At 40.7% G+C, this 25,652-nt stretch overlaps 1 protein-coding gene across 3 annotated transcripts in view; it reads right to left on the minus strand.

The window, feature by feature from the left end:
- BRINP1 (BMP/retinoic acid inducible neural specific 1) overlaps nucleotides 1–25,652 on the minus strand; it is a 199,703-nt gene that overhangs the window by 19,368 nt on the left and 154,683 nt on the right. For all 3 annotated transcript variants that reach the window (XM_003911307.3, XM_017949599.3, XM_017949598.3), the window contains 2 exons: nucleotides 22,314–22,550; nucleotides 17,117–17,339 (listed from right to left, as the gene is read on the minus strand). In XM_003911307.3, coding sequence (XP_003911356.1) covers nucleotides 17,117–17,339; nucleotides 22,314–22,550 — 460 coding nt within the window. The remainder of the gene's footprint in view (nucleotides 1–17,116; nucleotides 17,340–22,313; nucleotides 22,551–25,652) is intronic.

A 25,652-nucleotide genomic window follows, 5' to 3' on the forward strand; every position in this document is an offset into this window, starting at 1 on the left:
AAAACTCACATAGCCAAAGCAATACTGAGAAAGAAGAACAAAGTAGGAGGCATCATGCTTCCTGATTTAAAATTATACTACAAAATTATAGTAATCAAAACAATATAGAACTGGCATAAAAAACAGAAGCATAGACCAATGGAACAGAATAGAGAGCCCAGAAATAAATCCAATCATAACTGGTGAACTAATTTTCAACAAGGGCACCAAGAGGATACTATGGGAAAAGGATAGTCTCTTCAATAAATGGTGCTGGGAAAACCAGATTTCCACATGCAGAATAATGAAATTGAACCCTTATCTTACACCATACACAAAAATCAATTCAGAATGGATAAAAGGTCTCATTGGAAGACCTGAAACCCAAAAAACTCCTAGAAGAGAACATAGGTAGAAAGTTCCTCTTTTGATATCATACCAAAAGCTCAGGCTACAAAAACAAATATAAATGAGTCTATAGTAAACTAAAAAGCTTCTTCACAGCAAAGGAAATATTTAACAAACTGAAAAGGCAACCTACAGACTGGGAAAATGTATTTGCAAACCACATACTTGATAAGAGATTAATAATCAAAATTTATAAAGAACTCTTACAACTCAATAGCAGAAAAACAAATAACCCAATTTAAAAAATGAAAAAAGGACCTGAACAGACATTTCTCCAATGAAGACATAAAAATGGCTAACAGGAATATGAAAAGGTACTCAACAGCACTAATAATCAGAGAAGTGTAAATTAAAACCACTATATGATATCGCCTTGCTCCCATAAGGATGGCTATTATAAAAAAGACAAGAGATAGCAAATGTTGGTGAGGGTGTGAAGAAAAGGAAACCTTTGTATACTGTTGGTGGGAATGTAGATTGGTACAGCCATTATGAAAATAATATAGAGGTTCCTAAAGAAATTAAAAATAGAACTACCATACAACATAGAAATCCCTCTTCTGGGTATATTCCCAAAGGAGATGAAATCAGCACAGATAAAGATATCTGCACTCCCATATTAACTGCAATATTATTCACAATAGCCAAGATAAGGGAAGAACCTAAATAACTATCAACAAATAAATGTATAAAGAAAATGTGATATGCAGTTGTTTCTCCGTATCTACTGGGAATTGGCTCCTCAACGCCCCCCCGCCCCCAATACCAAAATCTGATGATGTCCAAGACTCTTTTATGGGATAGTATTTGCATAACCTAAACACATAACCTACCCATGTCTTCCTCTATATTTTAAAACATTTATAGATTACCTATATTACCTAATGCAATGTAAATACCATGACATGGTTATAATGCTATATTTTTAAAATTTGTATTATTTTTATTATTGCATTGTTATTTTATCAAAAATTTTTTATCCATAGTTGGTTGCGTTCATGGATGTGGAATCCACAGGTATGGAAGGCTGACTATATGTATACGATATAATATTATTCAGCTTCAAAAGAATAATATCCTACTGTTTGTTACAACATAGATAGATCTACACAACGTTATTCTAAGTGAAATAATCCAGACACAGAAATAAAAATATTGCATGATTTCACTTAAATGCAGAAGGAAAAGAAAAAAAGAGCTCAAATACACAAAGGTAGAGAAATAGATAATGGAAATAGTGGTTACTGTGCTTGTAGGGGGAGAGGAAATGGAGAAATATAGGTCAAAGGATACAAAATAGCAAATAAGTAGGATGAACACATTTACAGAATTAATACAGCATTGGGGATTGTTGTTAAATAGATTTTAGCTGCTCTTCTAACAAAAACTAGGTGAGATGATAGCTATGCTATCCTGCTTCACTATAGTAACGATTTTGCTGTCCATATGTATCTCATAACAGCATATTGTAAACCTCAAATAAACACAATAAAATTTGTTTTGAAAAAATAAAGTGCTTGCAAAAAAATTAATGTTTTACACTGGAAAAAATGAACAAATGAAAAACCTACTCTATGTATCAGGTAGCCACAAATCCTTTGCTATTCCTCCCATAAAGACAGCAGGTTTATGTACTCTCCCCTTGAATCTGGGAAGATCCTACCATGGCTTTGACCAATGTAATAAGTGATTCACACAGTTTATAGGTATAGGCCTGAAGAGACTGGCAGCTTTCACCTCCTATCTCTTGGAAAACTCCCTTTTGTACCTCTGAGATCCATTTTAAGCAATCTGGCCACTCTGCTGTAGGACTACACAGAGAGATCTTGGAAAGGAAGAACTGCCCAGCTGAGGCCGGCCTTCTGGCCGTCTCTGCTTCAGGCATGTGAGGGAAGCCCTCTGGGGACTTCCAGGCCAGCTTCACTGCCAGCTAAACACCAACAAGTGATTGCAATCAACTCCACATAGAACATAATTGCCCAGCAACTTCCAGCATGAATTCCTGACCCACAGATCGGGAGCATAATATAATAATTGGTATTTTAAGCCCCTAAATTTGGGTCAATTTGTTATACAGAAATATATATTCATAACACTGTATTTTATGAGCTCCAAAGAGAACTCAGGTTATCTCTTTTTCATTCTATTATTCCCAAACTATGCTACTGTACTAGGGAATGTTCTAAAAATGCCTTCCTCCTCCCCAAGGTTCCAGGCTCTAGTCCCCAGGACCTGTGACTGTGATAAGATAGCACTCTGGTGACTGTGTTCTTTTACATAACAGAGTTGACCTACAGAGGAAGATTATCTTAGTGGACCTAATCCAATCAGATGTGTCCCTTTAGAAGCAGAGAGTTTTCTCTCGCTTTGGCAGAACTCAGAAAAGTCTGAAGTGGGCCGGGCGCGGTGGCTCAAGCCTGTAATCCTAGCACTTTGGGAGGCCGAGACGGGCGGATCACGAGGTCAGGAGATCGAGACCATCCTGGCTAACACAGTGAAACCCCGTCTCTACTAAAAAGTACAAAAAACTAGCCGGGCGAGGTGGCGAGCGCCTGTAGTCCCAGCTACTCGGGAGGCTGAGCCAGGAGAATGGCGTAAACCCGGGAGGCAGAGCTTGCAGTGAGCAGAGATCCGGCCACTGCACTCCAGCCTGGGTGACAGAGCGAGCCCCCGTCTAAAAAAAAAAAAAAAAAAGAAAAGTCTGAAGTGTGAGAAGGACTCCATGCACCTTTATTCTTTTGAAGATGAAGAGGACCTTGTGCAAGGCCTGGAGAAGGGCCTCTAGGCAAAATAACCTCAGTCCTACAACCACAAGGAACTAAATTCTGCCAACACCTTGAAGGAGCTTGGACTTGGATTCTTCCCCAGAGCCCACTGGTAAGTCTGTGTGACACCTTGATTTCAGCCTGTGAAGCATAAAGTGAAGACCCAGCTACACCATACCTAAACTCCTGACCCCTGGAAACTATGACATAATAAATGTACATGAAGTCTCTTAATTTATGGTAATTTGCTACAAAATAAAAATTAACATAGTAATTCAGGACAAAACACTCTGTTTCATTTTACTCCTTAATAAAATGATAAGAATAGATTGGACAATCTTTTAAGTTTCTTTCAGGTACAAAATTTTATGATTTCATAATATTAGGTCATTTAGCCTTCCTGAGCCTCAGGTTTCTAAAGTAAAACATGGTTGCAAAACCAATTCTGGGCCAGTTTTATCTTCTAGGTAGTCTATCTTCTAGATCTCAAGCTCTTTGTGAGCAGGGGCACTCATTGTCTTGCTCACCCCTCTTCCCCTTGTATCCTGCCTGGCACTTAGTGAGTATTCACTAAATATTTGTTAAATGAATAAATGAATGAATGAATAAAGGAAGATTCAGTATAAATATTAATGTAAATATTATTTGACAAGAAAAGAGGCCTATGCCTATGTAGGATGGCAACAGAATAACGAGTATTACTTTATAATCTTGGGCAAGTCATTCATTTCTGTGAGTCTTAGTTTTCTCCTCTGTAAACGGGGAGATCCACTGATCCTCACTTTAGCTCACCCACTGGTTATTCCGATCACATAACATTATCAGTGTGAAAGCCATTTGCAGACTTTAAAGTAACCTATACATAAGGTATTTGTCTTGGTGATAGTTTACTTTTTAAGGTTAGGAATGTCCCTAAGCCACATGGGGTAAATTTATTTCCTAGTTATACCAGAAATGGAGCACCTTCCTGCTGTTACTTCTGCAGCTGCTGGTTAGCAGCCTTGCCACCTCTCAGCAGAGGTGGTACCTACAGGGAGACAAAGCTATTAGCATCTGCTTAAGCAGAAGGTGTTAGAAACTCAACTCAAAGAAGACTTACTGAAAGATGACGATCTCTGCTAACAACAAGGGAATATGACAACCTGTGGTATCACACCAAATAATCTGGGTCATTGCTTCTTAATCTGGTGTAAACCACTTTTTTTCCAAAGCTGTGTTTTGAGGAGCCCAATCACTTGAAAAACCTCAAAAAGAAAGATTCTATGGCCAAATAAATTTGAAAAACATGCCAACTTGACCTCTTCTTTATTTAGCATTTTTTAAAATTCAACATTTTCTAAACTTATTCAAACACAGATACCACTTCCATATTTTCCTCCTTTTCAAAGTCCTGTAAGGTTCACTTAGGGGAACTCATTTTTGCTTAGTTTCTACCAAGTACATAGAAAGAGGTGAGACCATATTTAAGGTGGTGAAGAGATACTTAATCCAAGTCTGGTATAGCGCTTAGACCAGTGGCATCAGTATCACCGAGGACTTAGGACCCACCTCAGTTCTACTGAATCAAAAACCCTGGATACAAGGCCCAGGAATGTATGTTCAGAAAGTACTCTGGGTGACTGTGATGCCAATTCCAGTTTGGGAAGCAGTGTTTTGATCCACAGATCATGTCAGCACAGAGAAGAAATACTGAATCCTCTTACACCCAAAAGAGAGATCCCATTGATTCTCTGGTTCATCTTTCTAATAGCTATCAGAGAACATTTACTAAACCACAGCATCCCTTCTATTATTTTTCCTGCTGGCTTCACATCTCCTTAATGATAAGATACAAACTCTACCACTAGGTATTCAATCCCTCCATAATTTCCCAACATAAAGGTCTAACCTTATTCAATAACAATAAGGACAATTTCCCTAAGTGCTAATATTTGTTGACCACTTACTACATGGTAGGAATAGTGAATATGTATCTTGGGTGATCCTCTCAATAACCCTGTGGAGGAGATATCATCCTCATTTTACAGATGAGGACACTCAGGGCCAGAGGACACTGAGCACATTGCTTGCCAAGATTTAACCTCAGTCCTCTGGTTCCAAAGCCCAGGTACTTAATCCTGACTTATATCCTGTTTCTGGTTTCTGATTTGACATTTCTGGATAAAATTAATCCCACACTCTATTCTTCATAGGTACGTATTGTTTTCTTCAATGGAAAATCATTCTTTTCACTGCAAGTACAAAGCATAATCATCCCTCAGCTCTCGTGTGAAATGTCCCCTCACTTCAGTGCAGCAAAGGCTGTGTTGTGATGTTCTAGGCACTTTACCCATCACTGAGGAAACACTGGTTCGCAAGGAAAACAAGTTATCTGCCTTCACCGAATTTGCGGTCAAGTAGGGGAAGTCTGGGCTTAAACACAGCATTGCAAATATGGCCAGTGCTAGAAAAAATGAAACAGAAAATGCAGTAAAGGCATTTAATAGGATGGTGCAACTTGGTCCACTGAGTCAGACCAAATATTCCTAAGAAATCAGGGATGAATCTGAAAATTAAAGGATGAATAAAGTAATTCAGACAGAGGAAAGTATTTTTTTCCAGTCTCCCCAGTAGGAATGCATTTCTCTCACACTCCTCTTCTCTTGCAGCATTTCCCTTGGCTACTCAAACTCTCTGTCTATAATATGGGAAGCAGAGTAGAACCTTTTTGATAGGGCTGTTGTAAGGATTATACACATTAATATATGTAAGGCATCAACAACTGTGTCTGGTACGTAATAAATGTTCCATGTGTGTCAGCTATTATTACCATCATTTTTTTCTTACTGTAATAGGTGATCTTGAGCAAGTTGTTCCACTAAGAGTGGCAAGTTACTAGGAATCAGAGCTTCTCTGTCAAGTGGGACAAGCTCTCCTAATTGACTTCCATGAAGTAACTTTGGGAAAATGGCTCTTCCTCCCATCAGATAGATGTGGTGTGCGAAGCTGATGGTGCACTGAACACTTTTGTCTGATCGGTTACACTTCCACATGCTTCCATTTCCACCAAGTAACAAGCACACAACCTGAAAGTCAGTTTCACTTATTCCCAAACCTGTTTATGCCTGTTGTAGTTGCTATTATTATATCTTATAATATAGCTAAAAACTTATAAAATAAGTAAATTAAAACTAAAATAAATCAATGAAATGTGAATTGCTTTTTTCTGTGGAAACTAATTTGAATTCAGTGGGAAATTCTATAAAGATGAGTTATTGACAAAAATGACCATCGATTTAAATAAAGGTGAAATAACAAACAATCCACAAACATTTAAGCTGTTTTTTAAGAGTCTAAACTGTTGCTCCACTTTGAATAGACCGAAGTTTGAAATGTTATGCAATTATGGTATGGTTTATGCAGGAACACTGGTAGAATGTTAAATAAAATATGCCACCACCCTCAAACAAGATTTTGGCTTTACTTCACAAGGCTGACCAAGAAATTTGCATTTATATGTTTTTAAGTTAAAATAAAATGGTTCATATATGTATAGCATGTATACATTTTAGGATTTCCTAGTTTAACTTCACTTTTTCAATTAACCATAACCAACAAACTATTGGTCTCCAATTCTGTCCAGTGAAGAGCCTCATGCTTTGCCATTTTACTATGTGCTAACCCTGGCATCTGTGTTCTATTATTGGCTTTCCAAGGCTGGCTACTATTTTTCTCTCCATCATGCTATGTAGAAAATTGAAGTTTGAATGCCTCAATGCTATGCCAAGTACTATCAATAGTAAATGATAGTCACACACTTCGGTTTGTCAGACTAGAGAGTCTGAAGTCCTAAGGTTCTTAAGTTCTTTTGTTTCTCTTGATTACATTTTGTTTGTTAGGCTCATGCTTTATTTTACGCAACAGAAACATCCGCTTCTTGGAAATAGAAAGTGTTGTCATCAGATATCTAGGGTCTACTACTGCTGTGCTCTTGAAAATATTATTATTGTTATTATTTTGAGACAGAGTCTTGCTCTATTGCCCAGACTTGAGTGCAGTAGTGTGATCTTGGCTCACTGCAACCTCCGCCTCCCAGGCTCAACAATTCTCATGCCTCAGCCTCCCAAGTAGTTGGGATTACAGGTGTGCACCACCATGCCAGGCTAATTTTTGTATTGTTTAGTAGAGACAGGGCTTCTCCATGTTGGCTAGACTGGTCTTGAACTCCTGGCCTCAAGTGATCTACTAGCATCAGCCTCCAAAACTGCTGGGATTATAGGCATGAGCCACCATGCCCAGCCTTGAATATATTAATATTATATCTGTATATTTCTTTACAAGTTATGAAGAATTTTTACATATATCATATAAATTGACTAGGACATCAACTCCGTGGGGTAGCTATTCTTATTATCCTAACCATACAGATGGGGAAACAGAGGGCTCAGGTTTGGAGACTTTTGGAGGTCACACATCTAATAAATGACAGAGCCGGGACTGTCAGTCTAATAAACTGAAACTGACTTGAGTTCAATAAAATATAAGAAGCCATATCCCTCTGCTCCACTGCAGGAGTCTATGGAGATGAAATCCAGAGGCAAGTAAGTACAGGGTTCACAGAGAAGAATCAAAATCAGTGTGAATATTGAGGGTCGTCAGAATAGAGATAACGATTATCTTGGTAGCCAGAGTCTTTCTATAGACACCAATTAAACACTGTATGGAGAAGGAAATATGTTAAAAGCTGACATGGGTTCAGAAGCTACGGCCCCAGCATCTGAGCCTGAAGTTGATGCCCCCATGAGATTTTCATCTCAACAATGGATAATTACATTGTGCTTGGCTAAGGCTCGGACTGCTGGGTCAAGGCCACGTGAATTTGAGAAGCAAAAATAAATCAAAGACCAAGCATCATCAGAAAATGCTAATAGTTCTACTGTCTGCCCTCAAGTTAAGCTTCCATGGATCTTATTTGCCTCACAATACTCTAATCTTTAAAAATAACCAGGTGATAGCCAGATGTAAGGAAGAAATATCAAATCACACTGACCTTAAGCACCTACTTGATGCTTAAGATTTTTACTTAATTTTACTTCATTTCATTGAATTGAATAGTATCTGTTTTTCCAAAGTAATAGACATAACAAGAAATAACTTTAGGATTTGGATTCAGGTCAGTTGAAGACGATGACCATTTGCAGTTTCGATTTTACCACAATGGACTGTCAGTCTACTGGCCTGAATTTTAGTTATGATCTGTTCACAAATTCCCTGAGTGACCCTGGAAAACTCACTTACCTCCCTTTGATCTTAGTTTCTTCATTTGTGAATGAGGAAGATAATCTAAATATATTCAACATATGTAGAAAGTGCATATACTTTATATATGAACATGGAACTCAATTTGCAGAAAATTATGTCAACATGCCTTTGTGGCACATTCAGAGAAGCAAATAATCTATGTGTCCATTCATTGAACAAAGGTTTTTGAATGGCTACTGTGTGACAGGTCGTGTGGTAGGAAGCTATAAGAACAAAGTTACGAAGCATATAGAAAAAGATGTATGAGTGAGCTGATAGTCTCATGGGAGAGATAGGCATTAATAAATAGATTTAAAAAGGGAAAATGGGAGTCAGGTGCAGTGGCTCAGGTCTGTAATCCTAGCACTTTGAGAGGCCAAGGAGGGATTATCGCTTGAGTCCAGAAGTTTGAGACCAGCATGGGCAACATAAACTGAGGCTCCAGCTATATGAAAAATTAGACAAGCTAGCCAGGTATGGTGGTGCACACCTGTAGTTCCAGATTCTTGGGAGGCTGAGGCTGAAGGATCAGTTAAGCTCAGGAGTTTGAAACTACAGTGAGCTATGATCATACCACTGCACTTCAGCCTGGGTGACAAGGCAAGACTCTGTCTCAAAAACAAAACCAAAAAAAAAAAGAAAAAAGAAAAAAGATATACTGGTAAATTGGATGGTAAACTGGAACTTGGGTTCAATTAGAAAATTAGAATGATAAGGAAGCATATAAAATAAGTCCTGAAACAGCCTTTCAATGCAGGGACCATGTTCTTGAGGAAGGAATCTTTGAGCCTGAGATCTGAAGGGCAGGTAGAAGCTACCATAGTGAAGAACAAAAGAAAAAAAAGGAAGCACATTCAAGCAGAAGGAACAGCCCACGTGAAGTGTTTGAAATGAAGGGCTATGGGGAGCGGGTCGAATTAGGCATTTAGTTAACTCAAATAAAATTAGCAGAACTGTCCTGTCACTGAGAGAGTCAAGAAATGGTGTGGAACCCAGCCAAGGGGTAGGTGGGAACCAGTTCATGGCCGATCTATCGGCCACCTCAGGATTTCGTTCTTTCTCCTAAAAGCAGTAAGTAGTAACCAAAAAGTTTTAAACAGGGATGTGACAAGATTGAATTTGCTTCTTAAGTAATAATTCTGACTGCCATGGAACATAGATTGGAAAGTGACTAGAGTAGACTCTGGGAGACTTAGTTAAAAGGCCATTGTAATTTCAGGCAAAAGAAGATTTTAGTTTGAACTATAAGCTACTCATTAAAATTGACTAATTAGCATCATCTGAAAGCAATGCTGCTTAAAGATTCAATTAATGACCTTCTCCCAATATTCTTGAATTGAACTATTACTCTCATTCTCTATAAATGTTATGTCTCTTAGAGTTGGGAAGGACCTCAGAGATAATTGAGTCTTGTTTTTGTTTTAGCAAAAAGAAAGAAAAATCACCTTATGTTCGCGAATGAATTTTAATTCAGAATTTCCATAAAGAAAACCGCTAAAGAACTGCTCTAGTTTAAGGTGAGGTACAATTGTTCACTACTCAACCTTCATTCCACCTCTGCAAGTCACGATTTCTCTACCCAGTGCTCTCCAGAGTATCAGTTATAGGTTTAGTCCAGCCCACACAGGGCAGAACAGGACTTGAACTCAGGTCATAGGTTTAGTCCAGCCCACACAGGGCAGAACAGGACTTGAACTCAGGTCTCTGGCTTCACAAAACAATGCATTTTCACACACCTAGAGGCTAGATAATGATGGTTGGAGGACCAAGGCACAGTTGCTTGTATCTTTAAATGCCTTCCAGTGGCTGACACAAGATTGGAAGATAAGGTGGTTAGTAAACATTCATGTAATTGCACAGGAACCGGCTAAATTCAGTATTGCCCAAGATGACTTTGTGCTTCTTTTCTTCCTCCCTCCCTTCCTTTCTACCTTATTTCCCCTCTCTCTTCTTTTTTTTTTTCTTCCTTTTCTCTCCTGCATCCCTCCCTTCCTTCCTTCCTTCATCTCCCTTTTGCCATGACAGGCAATTTCCACCACTATGCAAAACAGTTTTTAGTCTTGGCAGGTCATTTAAACACCTTGGATCATCTTGCCTCGGGGGTTGGTAGAATAGCAGAGGAGTAACAAGAAGGGATTCTGGTGGGCTTGAATCCTGTCTTCTACCTGCTATTTAATAATCAGCAAGTCATTTAACATTTCTATGCCTTAATTTCTCTATTCATAAAGTGGGATAAATTAGTGCTACCTCATAGGGTTGTTACAGTGATTAAATAAGATGAAAGCCGTAAGACAGTGGCTGGTGCATGGTAAATGCTTTAGAAGTGTTAACTATTAAATGTTGCCATGAACCTGAACTCAGTCCCATTCCCATTCCCTTCCTGACGTGTTTGGCTTCAACTTCACCCCAATTGCATAGCTACAGCATTCAGAGTTCACAAATTTATACACTACCCCTGGTGAGCTCCATAGTGACCCTCTGAGGTAGGCAATCAGAAAAAATTATACCCATTTTTTAGGTGATAAAGCCAATGCTTAAAAAGTCTCAGTGTCCAGTAATAGCTGAGACCAAACCTAAAGCCCACCTTTCCCTTTTTAACTGCACAGTATAAGGAACACTCCTGGTGGCAAGACAAGCCACAGGAATCTTACTATGGATCCCTGCCTTTCCTTGATATGTCCAGCTGCAGTCTGACTCTAGGGCCAACTCTCCTGCAGGCTAACAGAAATCTATCACAGTATCCCCAGATCCTCAAACAGAACCTAATACATAATGATTACCCAATAAATATCTGGTTGACCTACTCTGGTCCCCATCAACAGGTATGGTCTGGAATTCTCTTGCTGCTGTCCTCTCAACAAGCACTGGGACTTGGGGTGGGATGAATCTTACTTATGTTCATGCTTCCAAAGCCTGGCATACGGTAAGCTTTCAGGAAATGTATGCTGAGTTGGACTGCACTGAACCCGGCCTCTTCTGGTTACCTACAGGGAATATGTCTTTCTGGGTTTCTGCTTGGGCTTGAGAGTTAATTCAGGGCTCCATGTTCAGAACCATTTCCTGCATCTCAGCACACTAGAGTCTATATATTTCAGTGCTGGTCTACTACCCTCAACCTTGATGAGCAAACCCTGCCTTTGGCTTTACCACACGCTAAACCAGGGCACCCCAAACCGAATACAGTCACCTATCTGCCACTGCACACTGCTTAGACAACATGGGCTTTTGCTGCTCTGCACAGTGATCTTGACCATCAAGTCCAACAGTAAAGTCAGCAAAATAAATCTCATCTGCTCCTTACCTGCCCATGTGACCTTGGATAAATTAATCACATCTGCCTTATCAGTTCCCCAACCCATAAATGATCCAAGAGCATCTACTTCACAGAGATGGCATGAGTATTAGATAAAAAATATATGTCACCAAAGCTCAGTTTCATTGGGTAACTAATTACTGAGTGCTAAGAAATGTATATGCCAAATACCAGTGCTTGGGGAAAAAAAAATAAGAACAATACCTAACATGTATTGAGTGCTATCCACGTGTTACTCAGGGTCCTAAGCAATTTATGTAGGTTAAAGCATTTAATCCTGAAAACAACCTTATGATGTAGGCACTATAATTAGCTCCATTTCAGACAAGAAAATTGAGGCTCCAAAGTTTCAGTAACTTCTTCCAGACTTACAATGTAACCAGGTGACAAAGTTGGAATTTCAACCAAGGCAGTCTAACTCCAGAATCTTTACACATAGCCAACTCTATTGCTTGTTATAATAGCTGCTCAGTAAGTAGCTGCTATTGCTTCATTATTGCTGTTAGTATTATTAATCTTATGTTCCCTATATCTGATACTCACCTCTAGCTCCAATTCTACTCAATTTCTATTGTACCTCATCTCCAAAATATATGTCCCCCGCCCCCATAATGAAGAGCACCTCCCAATACTCACACCCTTGAAGTTAGGTTAGGCTTTTGGCCAACAGAATGTGGTGGAAATAATGCTCTCTGACTTCCAAGGCTAAGTTTTGAATAAGTCTTACAGCTTCCATTTGGTCTCAGAACACTCCCTCTCTGAGCCCAGCTGCCATGCTGCAAGAAGTCCAGTCCCCATGGAGAGGTCCTGAGTGGGTACTCCAGCGACAGCCCCAGCTGAGCCCCCAGCTGACAGTCAGCATCAACTGGCTCTGAGAGTGTGTCATTGCGGAGATGCTGCCCAGTCAAGCCCCCAGATGACAAGAGCCCCAGCCAACTAGAGATACCCTCAGCTGTACCAAGTCAACATACAGATGCATAATAGATAATAACATAGTGTTGTTTTGAGCCACTAAATTTTGGGGTGAATTGTTTTACACTAATAGATAGCCAAAATATCCCTTTTGTCTTCCAGCCAATATTAAGTTTCTAGCAAGTACTGAAGCCAAGTTTTAATTAGCTATAATTGACCTCTCACTAAATCTAAATCTTAACATTTCTTTGAAGTAACAATAAATTAACATTTATTGACCTTGTGTACATTATTAACCTTTCTGTGCCTCAGTTCCTTTATCTGTAAAATAGGAATGGTAACAGGATCACTTCATAAGACTATAGTGAGGAGGAAATTAGTTAATCTCATATAAGATGCTAAAGAACAGTGCCTGACCTTTAGAATACATATACTAAGTGACAGCTCCTTCCCTTCTGTCTCTTACTCTCTCCCTTCCTCCCTTCCTTTTAACTGATTCAGGCACTTTACCAAGGCTATTTAAATTTTAAAATCTTAATCATCATACTTAACCTGAAGGTAAGTGTTATTATCCCCTTTCACAAATTAGGTGCAGGGCCTTACATAAAATTCTGTGTCTGGTAAGCGATGAAGCCAGGATTCGGACCAGTCCATGTGTGGCTAAGGCCCTGTGCTTGTTCCTTCTTTCCCTCTCCCACCTCACCTTAACAATGCCACCTGTTTGTGAGATAAGTAAACATCTCTGTGGCACCTGCTGCAGTAATGGCACCTGCTCAGCACACTCATCTTCCACAGACTTCAGCAAGCAGACACATTGAAACCGTGCAATCAGTTCATTTGCAAATACTAGCTTGCTCAGCTAGAGGTGGCCCAAGGTTCCCAGTGTTAGCACCTCTACCTGACACTGCTCTGTGCCAGAGAGGTGCCCTGCAGTGTGAGAAATGCTCATTAAAGCCTCAGATTCAGATGTCAGGAAGCAGCCCACAGCCAGGCCAAGGAAGTTCATCTCTCCTGGGAAGGCTTCAGAGGAATAGGCCACAGAGCCTAGAGTCTGTGTGCTCCCACCCCTTGGTACCAAGCATTCAAAACTCCTCAAATTAATATAATTGAGTTACCCGCCAATGGTGGAACGCCAGACGTCCTCTCCAGGTGAGAAGAATATTATGATTAGGGCACATTTTCTCCTCCTTAGGAAGAGAGAGGGCAACACTGTGAGCTCTTTCTTTGAAGAACCCAGTGATGATAGAACATTTTTAGCTATCTATACCTGACAACTTGCAAAAGGAGAGCAGAGACTTATTCAAAGATGCAGACACCTGCAGTGAGCATGATGAAGTGACTTGCCCAAGGACACACAGCTTACTAATGGTGGAACATAAATCCAGACTCCTTGACTTTTCCCAGTGTTACTCCTATTACCAGCTTTGTCCCTCCTTCTTCCCTTGTAATGCCTATCCAGCTACGCTCCTTCTAAAATCCTCTCGAGTCTTCCCTGAACTTAGCATATATGATGATGCTTGGTGCTCTGGAGATTTCACTCACCTTTAATAAATATGCCTGCCCAACGTCTTTGGACCTTTGGATCTTATTCTCATAATGGTGAAACGTTGCCCTCCTCAACCAGATTTGCATCGAGCTTCATTGCTCCTTGGGATGCACAGCTTCTTCACTTAAGATCTGATCAAAAGCTACCTCCTATAATATTCTGGGCTGAATTACATACCCCTCCAAACTTACAGTTAAAGTCCTAGCCCCCAGGACCTCAAACTGTGACTGTGTTTGGAGACAGGGTCTTTAAAGTGGTAATTAAGTTAACATGAGGCCATTTAGGTCAGTTCTAATCCAATATGACAGTATCCTCTTAAGAGAGGTGGCATGGTGGCTCATACCTACATTCCCAGCACTTTGGGAGGCTGAGGTGGGTGGATCACCTGAGGCCAAGAGTTTGAGACCACCCTGGCCCATATGGCAAAACTCCGTCTCTACTAAAAATACAAAAATTAGCTGGGTGTGGGGGTGCCTGGCTGTAATCCCAGCTACTCAGAAGGGGAGGCTGATCAGGAGAATCGCTTGAACCTGGGAGGTGGAGGTTGCAGTGAGCCAAGATCGCTATACTGCACTCCAGTCTGGGTGAAAAAGCGAGACTCCATCTCAAAAAAAAAAAAAAAAAAAAAAAAAAAAAGAGAGAGAGAGAGAGAGGATATTAGGACACAGATGTACACATGGAAACACAGGGAGAAAAAGACAACCATCCACAAGCCAGAAAAAGGGGCCTCAGAAGAAACCAAGCCTGCTGACACCTTGATCTTGGACTTCTGGCCTCCAGAATCATGAGAAAATAAATTTCTATTGTTTAAGCAGCTGAGTCCATGGTACTTAGTTATGGCAACTGTCATAAACTAATACATATGGGGTCTGATTGACAAAAGAACCCCTCCCCACTCCTGCTCTACAAGACATCTTCCACAGCACTGTTCCCTGTGTGCATTTCTGAATTTCCCAGCGTGCTCAATGCGGGTCTCATGGCAGATGTGCGATGGATCTAAAAGGAAGCTTCTTCAGAGACTTGTTCGTGGTAGCAGCCTGAGCATCTGTTGTGCTTGACAAGAAAGCAAGTTTGTGACCTTTTCTAATCCCTGCTTCAGCAGCATTGCAACAAGAAACTAGCAAAAGAAATTCTATTTGATCCACAAAATAATATAATTATCACAAGCTAGATGCAAAGCAGTGGGCTCAAATTTGGAGGGAATGGGGAAAACAGAGATGAGCATGAATGTCTGTACAAGGAGGAGGTTTCACAAGGCGGGAAAGAGACAGAAACATGCTGACCAAGGAAAGGATTTTAGATTAGTAGGAATCTAGAATAAGAAGCCTTCTATATTGGCTAGTACAGTCCAGAAAGACTTCATGGAGGGAACAACAGCATTAGCTCTGACTCAAGAAAAACAAGAGAAGAAAGGGTGCGCCCCATGGGGTAATTAGGTGGATGAACTGCTGTAGAAGACGGCCATTGTTGTTAAATGTTGAGTGCTAGTCAACAGCCTGGCTAGGAGGATAAGATTTGATTTATAGATTTATTTAGGTTAGTTCAAAAATCATCGCGGCTTTTGCCATTACTTAAAATTAATGGTAAAACTTAAAAAATAATGGCAAAAACCACGATGACTTTTGCATCAACCTAAAATAAGTGGCATCTTGTCTCTCTTACATCAGAATTGCTAAGCGTGAGCACCAGTAAGTTTTGAAGTCAGATATTTCTTTGTTGTGAGAACTGCCTGTGCACGAATACCCCTAACCTCTATTATGATAATCAAAATTGTCTTGAGATAGTTTCAAATGTCCCCTGGGGAAAACATCACCCCCAAGTGAGAACCACTGATTTATATTGTAGCTTTGGACAAATTACTTGACCTCTCTCAGTTTCCATTTCCGGATTTGTACAACAGGGTAACAATCATATATATATAAATATGTGATTGACACAGAGTGTGCTAGGTGAATGTGAATGGACTTCCTCTTTTAAGAGTGGATCTTTTTTCTTAGAACTAAATTGAAGGTGGAACCCCCAAATATGCAACAAATAAGAGCAGAGCTGCTCTGTCTGAAGCAGGGTGGAGGGAGAGCCCCAACCTACCCTTTTTGCTGTCCTGTGATGCCCTTTTAGAAACCCTGGAGGCACCTCTGCAGTAGGAACTACAGCTGTAGATCAGAAATGCTCTGGAAGAATAGAGTCTGCAAAACCTGGATTCAAATCCTGGCTCCTTCCTTGTGTGCCCCTAAGAGAGTAATAAACCCTAATTCTGTGGAGGCATAGGCCCTGTCTTGTCAATCTTTGTATTCGCCACCATCTAGCAAAATACCCGGTATATCCAGGACAGGGCTGGGGCTAGGGGGGAAAGCAAGGTAGCCAGGCACTGAAGGTGACATTCTCTCAGGTGAGGACCCTGCACTCAGTGACCCTGCAAGTGAGTGTCTCCTGACATTTTGTTCTACAGGTACCTTATTTGTGTCACTCACTCCAGGCTCTGCTCAAAGGACCTCATAAATAAGGTGGTGAACGATTAATTAGTTAATCCAGTTTCTTCACCATTAAGACGGGGATGCTAAAATCGGCTTTGCTCAGTAATTTTAAAATTAAATAGAAAATATATTTTAAACAGGATAATGCCATATAGCTATCAGGGCTAGTGGTAATTCCCCTCCTCAGTCAGGTGAATCAGACAGAACACAGACGCTGAAAATTCACGGTACATTCCGGAAACAATGTGGAATCTGAAACAATGTGGAGCCAGTAGGTGAGGACCCAGAGGCGACCCAGAAAATTGTTAGTCTGGACCATGCAGGGTCCTGCTTGCCACCCTGCAAATGCACCATCTGCATTGCATTTCACTCTGCAGCAGGATAATGTAGCTCACGCCAGGTAGGTGCCTGCAGAGGTGGAGGTGGTGGCAGCACTTACCTCTCTCTAGGCAGCTGGTGGTTGGGATTGTGGCGACAGCGTACACTGAGGCCGAAAAGCTTGCGGGCAGTGCGTTGGATCTTTTGTCTCTGTGCCTCTGTGGCACTCTGCAGGAGCTTGTAGCGGTTCTGCAGGTCCCAGTCATTGCCCCAGTGCTGATGGATGCTCCCGATGGTCAGGAAGTGGTTGCTGGGGAGGCGCTTCATAAATGATTTAAACTCATCTAATGAGAGACAAAGGCCGAGAGACAAGGGCTAAGCATGATAGCACCCATCTAAAGTTGCCTCGAATGCTTAGTCTCACTTTCCAATAAACCAGTCCTGCAAACATAATTTTTTTTCCTGAGGGCCACAGAACATTGCATTAGTCTGTCCTGCCCCTACTAGAAAGGGCAAAAGCTACTATGCTATCTTATGAAGGGAATCTGCATACTGCATTCTTGTTTAAGACAGGACTTCCCAAACTTCTGGCATCGGAATATCAACCTTATAGTACTGTTCACATATTATTACATTTACTTAACATGTTATTTGAATCAAGTCATTGTTTTTTACTTAAAACTCAAAAACAAGGCTGGGTGCATTAGCTCACACCTGTAATCCAAGGACTTTGGGAGGCCGAGGCGGGTGGATAACAGGTCAGGAGTTCTAGACCAGCCTGGCCAACATGGCGAAACCGTCTCTACTAAAAATATAAAAATTAGCTGGGCGTGGTGGCTGGTGCCTGTAATCCCAGCTACTCGGGAGGCTAAGGCAGGAGAATCGCTTGAAAGCGGGAGGCAGATGTGCAGTGAGCTGAGATTGCACCACTGCACTCCAGTCTGGGCAACAGAGCGAGACTCCATCTCAAAAAAAAAAAAAAAATTGAAAACAAAATGTTTATCGAATTCTTCAAAGAAAATTACTATTGCATGCCTTCAGAAGATGGTAGCTGTAAAAATAAATATGATGAAGACAATGTTAATAAATTCTAGTCAGACACTGTTGCCTGCTAAATGATCAAACTTCCATGCCTGCTCTCACGTTGAAACACAGGAAATCAGCAAGTGTTAGAGAGGTGTTAAAGGCATGCTAGCACCAAACTGAAACTTTCTCTTTGATGTAATCTGCAGGTTTGACAGAGAACTGAAATGGACCAACTTCCACACCCGGCGATCCAGTGTTGTTGGAAGTTGTATATGTGCCCCATCTAGCATCATCTCACATTTCAAAAAAACTCCAGCTGAAGAGATGGTGACAAACTCTTGGGTCTCCCAGGTAAAGGTTTCTGCCTCAGTTTGTGATGCTGAGTTTCAGAGTGTCAACTTAGCACATCCATAGAAATTATCTAGCTCAGCTTTCTTGTTCTACGAATAGGAAAACCGAAGCCCAAAATGAGAAGATGATTTTTTAAAGGTAACGTGGCTGATACATGACAGGATCCAGGCCTGTGTCCTGAGTTTTTGTTTTCCAATCTAATAATCCAATCTGTTGTAATTCTAATCCCTATCACCCCATCCCTGGAAAATCAAAAATATCAAGGGGTTGATCATTTTGTAGGAAAAAAGGCTAATGGTTGGATTTATATAAATATTGTAAGTCTTCAGCCTAACACTTTCACTTCATGTTATAAAACCTCCAAGGACATTTTAGGTATACTATGCATTTATGCTTTCATTTTATTTTTAAAAATGCTTACATAGCTCTTGACAGGCACCAGGCACAGTGCTAATCACCTAACATATATAACCACATTTTATAGCAAACCTATGAGGCAGGTATTTTAGCGCCCCCATTTTAAAGAAACTAGGGCACAGAGAAGTTAGCAAACCTGCCCAAGGTCAAATGGCCAGTAGATAGGAGAATTAAGACTTGAGTCTCACTCCAAATCCTGTGTTCTTACTTAGTATATTGTATTTCCTCTTGACATATAAAAAAGGCAATCCTGAGGCTCAGTACATTGGGAGAAAATAGTAAATAAAAGGTGATAAAAAAAAAAAAATAGAAGTCTCTGACTCCTACAAAAACCTCAGACACTTCATTATAGACAGCCAGGCAAGAGTTGGAGTCACATCTTGAGTGCTGAACAGCTGTGGGACCCTTATTCTCTCAGCTTCCCCATATGCTAACAGGAATAATAGTATCTAATCAAATGCTGAGAATGACATAGTGGCATAGGACTGCATCTACCTAACTAGTTCCTAAGACACAGAAAATACCCGACTGATGGTAGCATGAGATTGACAGAATGACACAAGACTCTGCACTGATTGATTGACTCAGTGAGCTGGCTGAAGGCAGGAGATAGGCCCTGATGACTCTGTTCTGTTTGGGACAGCTGGACTCTCCTCCCATGGAAAACATAAAGTTTATCTTGCAGAGGGTTCTATGGATGCCAAAGGGGAACACAGGCCTTCCAATGAACCCAAATTTGGTTCTGATAAGAAAATAGATTTAAGAGTTAAATACATTAACTTTCTTTTTTTTCTTTTCTTTTTCTTTTCCTTTCCCCCCCCCCCTCCCTCCCTCCCGCCCGCCCGCCCGCCTGCCTGCCTGCCTGCCTTCCTTCCTTCCTTCCTACCTCTGTCTCCCAGGTTCAAGCGATTCTCCTGCCTCAGCCTCCAGAGTAGCTGGGATTACAGGCATGTGCCGCCATGCCCGGCTAATTTTGTATTTTTAGTAGAGACAAGGTTTCACCGTATTGGTCAGGCTGGTCTCGAACTCCTGACCTCCGTAATCCGCCCACCTTGGTCTCCCAAAGTGCTGGGATTACAGGAGTGAGCCACTGCGCCCGGCCAACTTTCTTGAATAAAAGTAGAGGTACTCCAACCAATCCCCCAGCAAGGAGATGTAGACTGCCATTTGTGTAGGAAACTAGGTCCTATTTGGCCACCCACACTCCAGAGCCATCAAGGAACAAATACTTTTTACTTTGGGCTGGTCATTAATCTCTCCAAATCACCTGGGCTGAGTAGTGAAGGTTAAGGGCTAAAAATGGACCAAAGGAAAACTCATAAGCACAAGCCTCTGATGCACATATGGATGAATGGATTTGTCTTAAAGGGTAAAACCATTTCAAATAGAGAAGCACGGGAAATCTAGAGGGAGTGTATGCCTTTTGGGGATAAAGTGTGACATAAATCATTTTCTTGGCCTGTTCAGCTTATTCAGCAGTATCTCAGTTTTCTGTGTTTCCTCACACACCCACTTAAAGTGGTTTCTTTTCCTTGGGAATAAGGATTGTATGCTAAAGAGTCTTAACTCCTTGTGCATATAGCCTAAATTCCTTCTGTTTTTTTGTTTGTTTGTTTGTTTTAGTAATCAGTGAAACCTTTTTGAAAAAGCATTTTATCAAATGCTTCCTTTGTTTGGGGCCAAATAATCATCATAGTACATTGCCATCATGAACTTTTCTCTTTTACGGGCTCCCAGGATTTTCAGTGCACTAATGGGTGTCATTATAAGGCATCCACAGCTCCATCTGAGTTGTACAGCACTGTAAGAGCAGGATTCCTGATGCGTTCCAGGCTCCCAGAGCTGGGTTAGGACTTAGAGTTCATGGAAACCAGTTATTTTCAAATGCTATTCCATAGAACTCTGCTTTTATCTGTGGTACACAGTGGCTCCTAGGTAAGATTTTGCTTGATCAAATAATTTCTTGTCTAAAGACTTGAATAAATTCAAATATTAAAAACACAAACATGTCTTCTCATTTATCAGATGAGGGAACCTCAGGCCTGGGGGACAAAGTAAAATTAAGTTGCCAAAGCTGCTGTGAGCACTAGATTTGGAATCAGGAATTCCATTTCCAATTCTGCCATTTACTAACTGTGCAACCCTAGGGAAAACACTGGGTCTTGAAGGAGGATTATAGAAGAGGTGTTCCCTTCTCTGTTATACAGAAATATTACTATTTCGTTTAAGGTGGTTATTATAATAGATTTAAGAAATATAATGTTGTTGTAAAGACAGTAATGCTCTATGCATGAGTCCATTTATTTAACAGGTACTTGAGCACATATTATATGTTAAGTACCTGCTTGGCATCTCTTCTTGGAAGTCTCAAGGATTCTCAAGCTTATCCTATAGAAAAGTGAGCACATGGTCTTCTTTCCAAATCTTTCAGGGTATTCTAGCTCAATGAAGGATATCAACATCTATCAAGTTGTCTAACATGCCTATGTAAAGGAGGTTTATGAATATCACCTCAATATCCCTTTTCTCTTCAACCTTGTAAACAATCTAACATCAAGCTCTGCCATTTTTTTCTTCTAAATATCTTGGCATATCTGCACACTTCCTATTTTTACAACTTGTAACATCTCCTTAACCCACGTCATGGTCATCTCTCTCCTAGGCCCTTTGTGCCTCCCATTGGTCTACCTGCAATCACCTTCTCATATCTGCACCATAGTCAGAAACTTCCATTTCTGCTCTTTTTTAAGGTAGCCTTCCTTAACCACATTGACCCCCAACTCTACATCATTTGTTCACAGCAGTTCCTCCCTCTTTACAGATGTATCCTTGACGTTTCCTAATCACTGGCATGGTTACATAATTAATGCCTGGCTTTCCAACAAAACTCAAACATCCATGAAGGCAGAGATCCTACTTTGGACTTCATCCACTTTAGGAGCTTGGGTGACTGTCTCTCCTCCCCTGAAACTCATTTTTCTGAACTATGAAAGGCAGAAAATAACAAGTTAGCAAAAAAGTGACTTTGAGCTTTGATAGTCTGCAGATTCTTTGGAAATCTATATCTATGTATATGTACATATATATATATACACACACACAGAGATATGTTTATCTATTTATAGAGATGGACAGAAGCGTGTGGGTGCACACACACACATATACACACACACACAAATATCCACACACACATACGCAGCCCAAGGAATCAATACAACTACCTCTGACTCTTCCCTCTCCAGAGGCTTCCTATGCAGATTTATTCTTTCTGTCTTCTGGGTACAACAGAAACAATACATCATATGACCACAAACTGGATTATGCTATTCATTAATTTTATTCAGTGGAGATGTATTGAGTGCCTGCTCTGTGACAGCTATTATACTTGCATCTGGACCCTCCAAAGTGAAAGAGTCAGGGTCACTGAACTTTCCCTTACAGCAGTCCTAATTCCAGTTAGATTAGCTCCCTTTCAGACTTGGCTCAAGGCCACTCATGCAGTGGCACTGAGTGAGACTCTCTACCTGAATTCTCCAGGTCCTTATAAGCTTCAGCCCAAGACTTGGCCATGTTGGCCAGCGTGTACTCCATGATCTGGATGTCCGTGATGGGGCAGTTGCACTGCGGAAACTCCTCGGCACATTGGCATCGACACTGGCTGTTCTGGCACAGGTACTCCCCCTCCCCATTGCACATGATATAGCTCAAGGCCGACTGGACAAACTTCTCTTGCAGATACTGAGGAAAGATTATCTGAAGACCTGTGTGAGAATAGCAAGAAGGGAAAACAGAAAGGTTAAAAAAAGGTGTTTCATTAACAGTTTCCAAAGGTGATACATAGGAATCTGAAGCTGCTACATTTCTCCCTGTGTATTGGAACCAATGTATTTCTGGGCTAACCTAGATCCAGACAGGGCATTATCAGTGAGGCTTCCAGTTGCATCACTTTTACTTAAACTTCTCAGGTCCTGGCTTTGGCTATCTCTGAAAGGCGTACTCTATTCTGTTATGGTAGGACTGAGGCTAGAGCCACATATGGCATATACCTTTTCCATTTGTGGAGAAAACTCCTATTGAAAATATAACATTATTGTTTATTGTTCTTTATTTCCTCAATTGCTTTCCTTAAGTATTTGCAAACCCTATTTATGAAACACAAGTCTTGAGCTAGGCACTAGGCCTATAGAGATTAAAAAAAAGACACAATCCTTGCCCTTGGGGAGTTTACAATATAATCAGCAGGCATAGACATGGACACACATCATCATAACATGGCTTTATAGACCTATAGCAGAAACAGCCATATGAGGCAACTGAACAGCAGAAGACTGCAAATAACATTGTTTAGATAGCAGGGAAATCTTCATAGAGCAGACAGAATTTGGGCTGGTTGAAAAGCAAGTAAGAGATCACTAGGTTAAAAGAAAAACAAGAATGACATTCTTAAAAGAGGAAAGGCATCATGTGTCTGAAAATTCCTAGTGAAGAAATGAACTTCGATGAATGGATGTGCTCATGCTGTAGAAAATAGCTATAGAGAGGGACAGAGGCCAGTGTGCAAAGGGCTTTATTATACACCAGGGAATTTGGACATTATTCTGTGGATCATAGGTGCACATTGGTAGTTTTGAAGGGTATGAGTAACATAATTAGAGTGATATAATTTACTAGGACCACTGTAGCATAAAAACTAACACATCACTAGACACAAGCATCATTAGATAATTAATTTTCTTTTCTTTGCTCTAACAGTGAGGAAGCCATAGTCCACCAATAGGAAGTGACCAGCCCATGGCTATAGGATGAGCACTCTGGATTACATCTCATGATCTTCTCTTTATACTTGAATATTCAAAGTCTTAATACAGAGAGCCAACGACAGAGAAGGATTTATCTGGGCATGAGCACTACTCTGGTACCTATGAAAAATCACTATTGTCTGTGGTGCCCAGAGAGAAGGACAGACCTGGGCTAACTTAATTCATTAGGGCACTTTCGCTTAGGACATTTCTCTCCACCTCATTTGGAGCTGCAGTTTTAGCTTCCAATATGAGGTAGTAGTTCTACTACTCACTGTGTAAAAGAGAACTGTATTCTTATTTGGATTATTTTTTTCTCATTTATGCTTCAGGGACTCTCCTTAATCCTACCCACCAGGGATTTGCTGAACAAGGTCAGCACTTCTTCCATTTTCTACTCACAGTTGTTTCTAGATTTTTATCTTTTTTCCATTTTCTTCAGGTTTTATACATACTTAAATAAGCCCCATCCTTTCAACCTGCCTTCACATGGCAGCTACAGGAGAATATTTTCAGAGGAACATTGTGGAAAAGAAGAAGATGATCGATCCCTCCAGCATGCCTTATGGCAGGAAACCACACGCTGTAGTCAAAAACCCAGGCATGGCTGCACTGACTCCTCTACTTACTACCTAAGTCATTTAAAGCAAAATATTCAGCCTGTCTGTAAGGTTCCACTTAGTATCTACGTACAAGGATTACTGAGAGGACTACATGAAAGGATGCCTGCAAATTATCTGGAAAAGCTCCTGGCACATAGCAAGCAAACAATAAATGTTGTCTATTCTTATTTTTGATGTGATGACGATGACAATATTGATGATGATGTCACTCCTCTGATTAAAGTGGTTAAAGGTTTAACAGAACCTTCAGGATTAATAAAGGAAAAACAGGTGTGGGTGTATAATCAAAAGGCAGTCTTCACATATTTGCAGAGCTTTGATAAGCAGCAGCGTTTACAATTCTGTGCCTGTTGAACCAGCATTGGTGACAGGGCTGTTGAGAAAGGTGTATATGTCAATATGCATGGAAGGGATTCTAGCAGATTAAGCTATACAGTTAACAATGGGCTGCTGTGAGACTGAGTGAGCTCCACATTGATGAGCAATGAGTCCATACGGGTTTGAGTGACTGTTTGGGAGGGCTACTGTACAAGGGCATAACATACATACCAAAACACACATGAAGTAAAACAAATCAAGCGATAAAGTCCCTTCTGAACTGAGTCTACGATTCTTTCAGAGTGTGCATTATTGAGACATTTTATCTATATCACCATTTTCTCTCCTAGAGCCAAATTTATTTTTAGCTGATCCCAATCCCCCATAGGCAACTGGGTGTATGGATCGGGGTTAAGTTTCTGTTGCTTAAAGGAACTCTACAGACTCTATTCTCAGTTCTATTTTTCTAGCTTGCTCATCATTTTCTTTCTCCCTTCTGTAGGGGATAAAATATTCTATTCTTGGTCCCAGCCCAAAAGGAATTTGGGGAGAGCATTTATAGAAAATTGCGTCAAATCATTTTTCCATTTGGCAAGGATACAAAAGGCAGTATTACCTACCCCATTTAATGCAACTGAAAACAGATGAAGTTTGGGGTTGGGGGTTTTCTGGGAGCAGCTAAAATACAACACTTGCTGCTCTTTAAAAATGGAAACTCAGAACATGCCGAGCTGTCTTGGAGGCAGAATCCCCTGGGCAATTTCGAAAGAGAATAATGAAGACATAGCAATTAAAAAGCACTTTTCTGCAAAATGTCATTACTGTTTAAAGTTACATAACCATTTCTACGGCAGCGGAGGTTCACACAGCAGTCACAGCCAGAGTCGTCTCCTGATGGCCTGTGTCCAACAAAGAGGCCCAGTGCTGACCTCCTACGTGGGCGCCTGAATCCTGCCTGCTTCAATGGGAGCCATAAATAATTTGGAGGGGGATTTGGCTTGTGAAACCACTGTTTGAAAGATATACAGCTGCCGGCTGGGGTAAAATATTCTGTCCCCACAGTTCCTAAAGACACAACACACATGCACACACACACACAGACACACACACACACACTCACACA

Source organism: Papio anubis, chromosome 13 (assembly GCF_008728515.1).
Source record: "Papio anubis isolate 15944 chromosome 13, Panubis1.0, whole genome shotgun sequence".
NCBI lineage: Eukaryota > Metazoa > Chordata > Mammalia > Primates > Cercopithecidae > Papio > Papio anubis.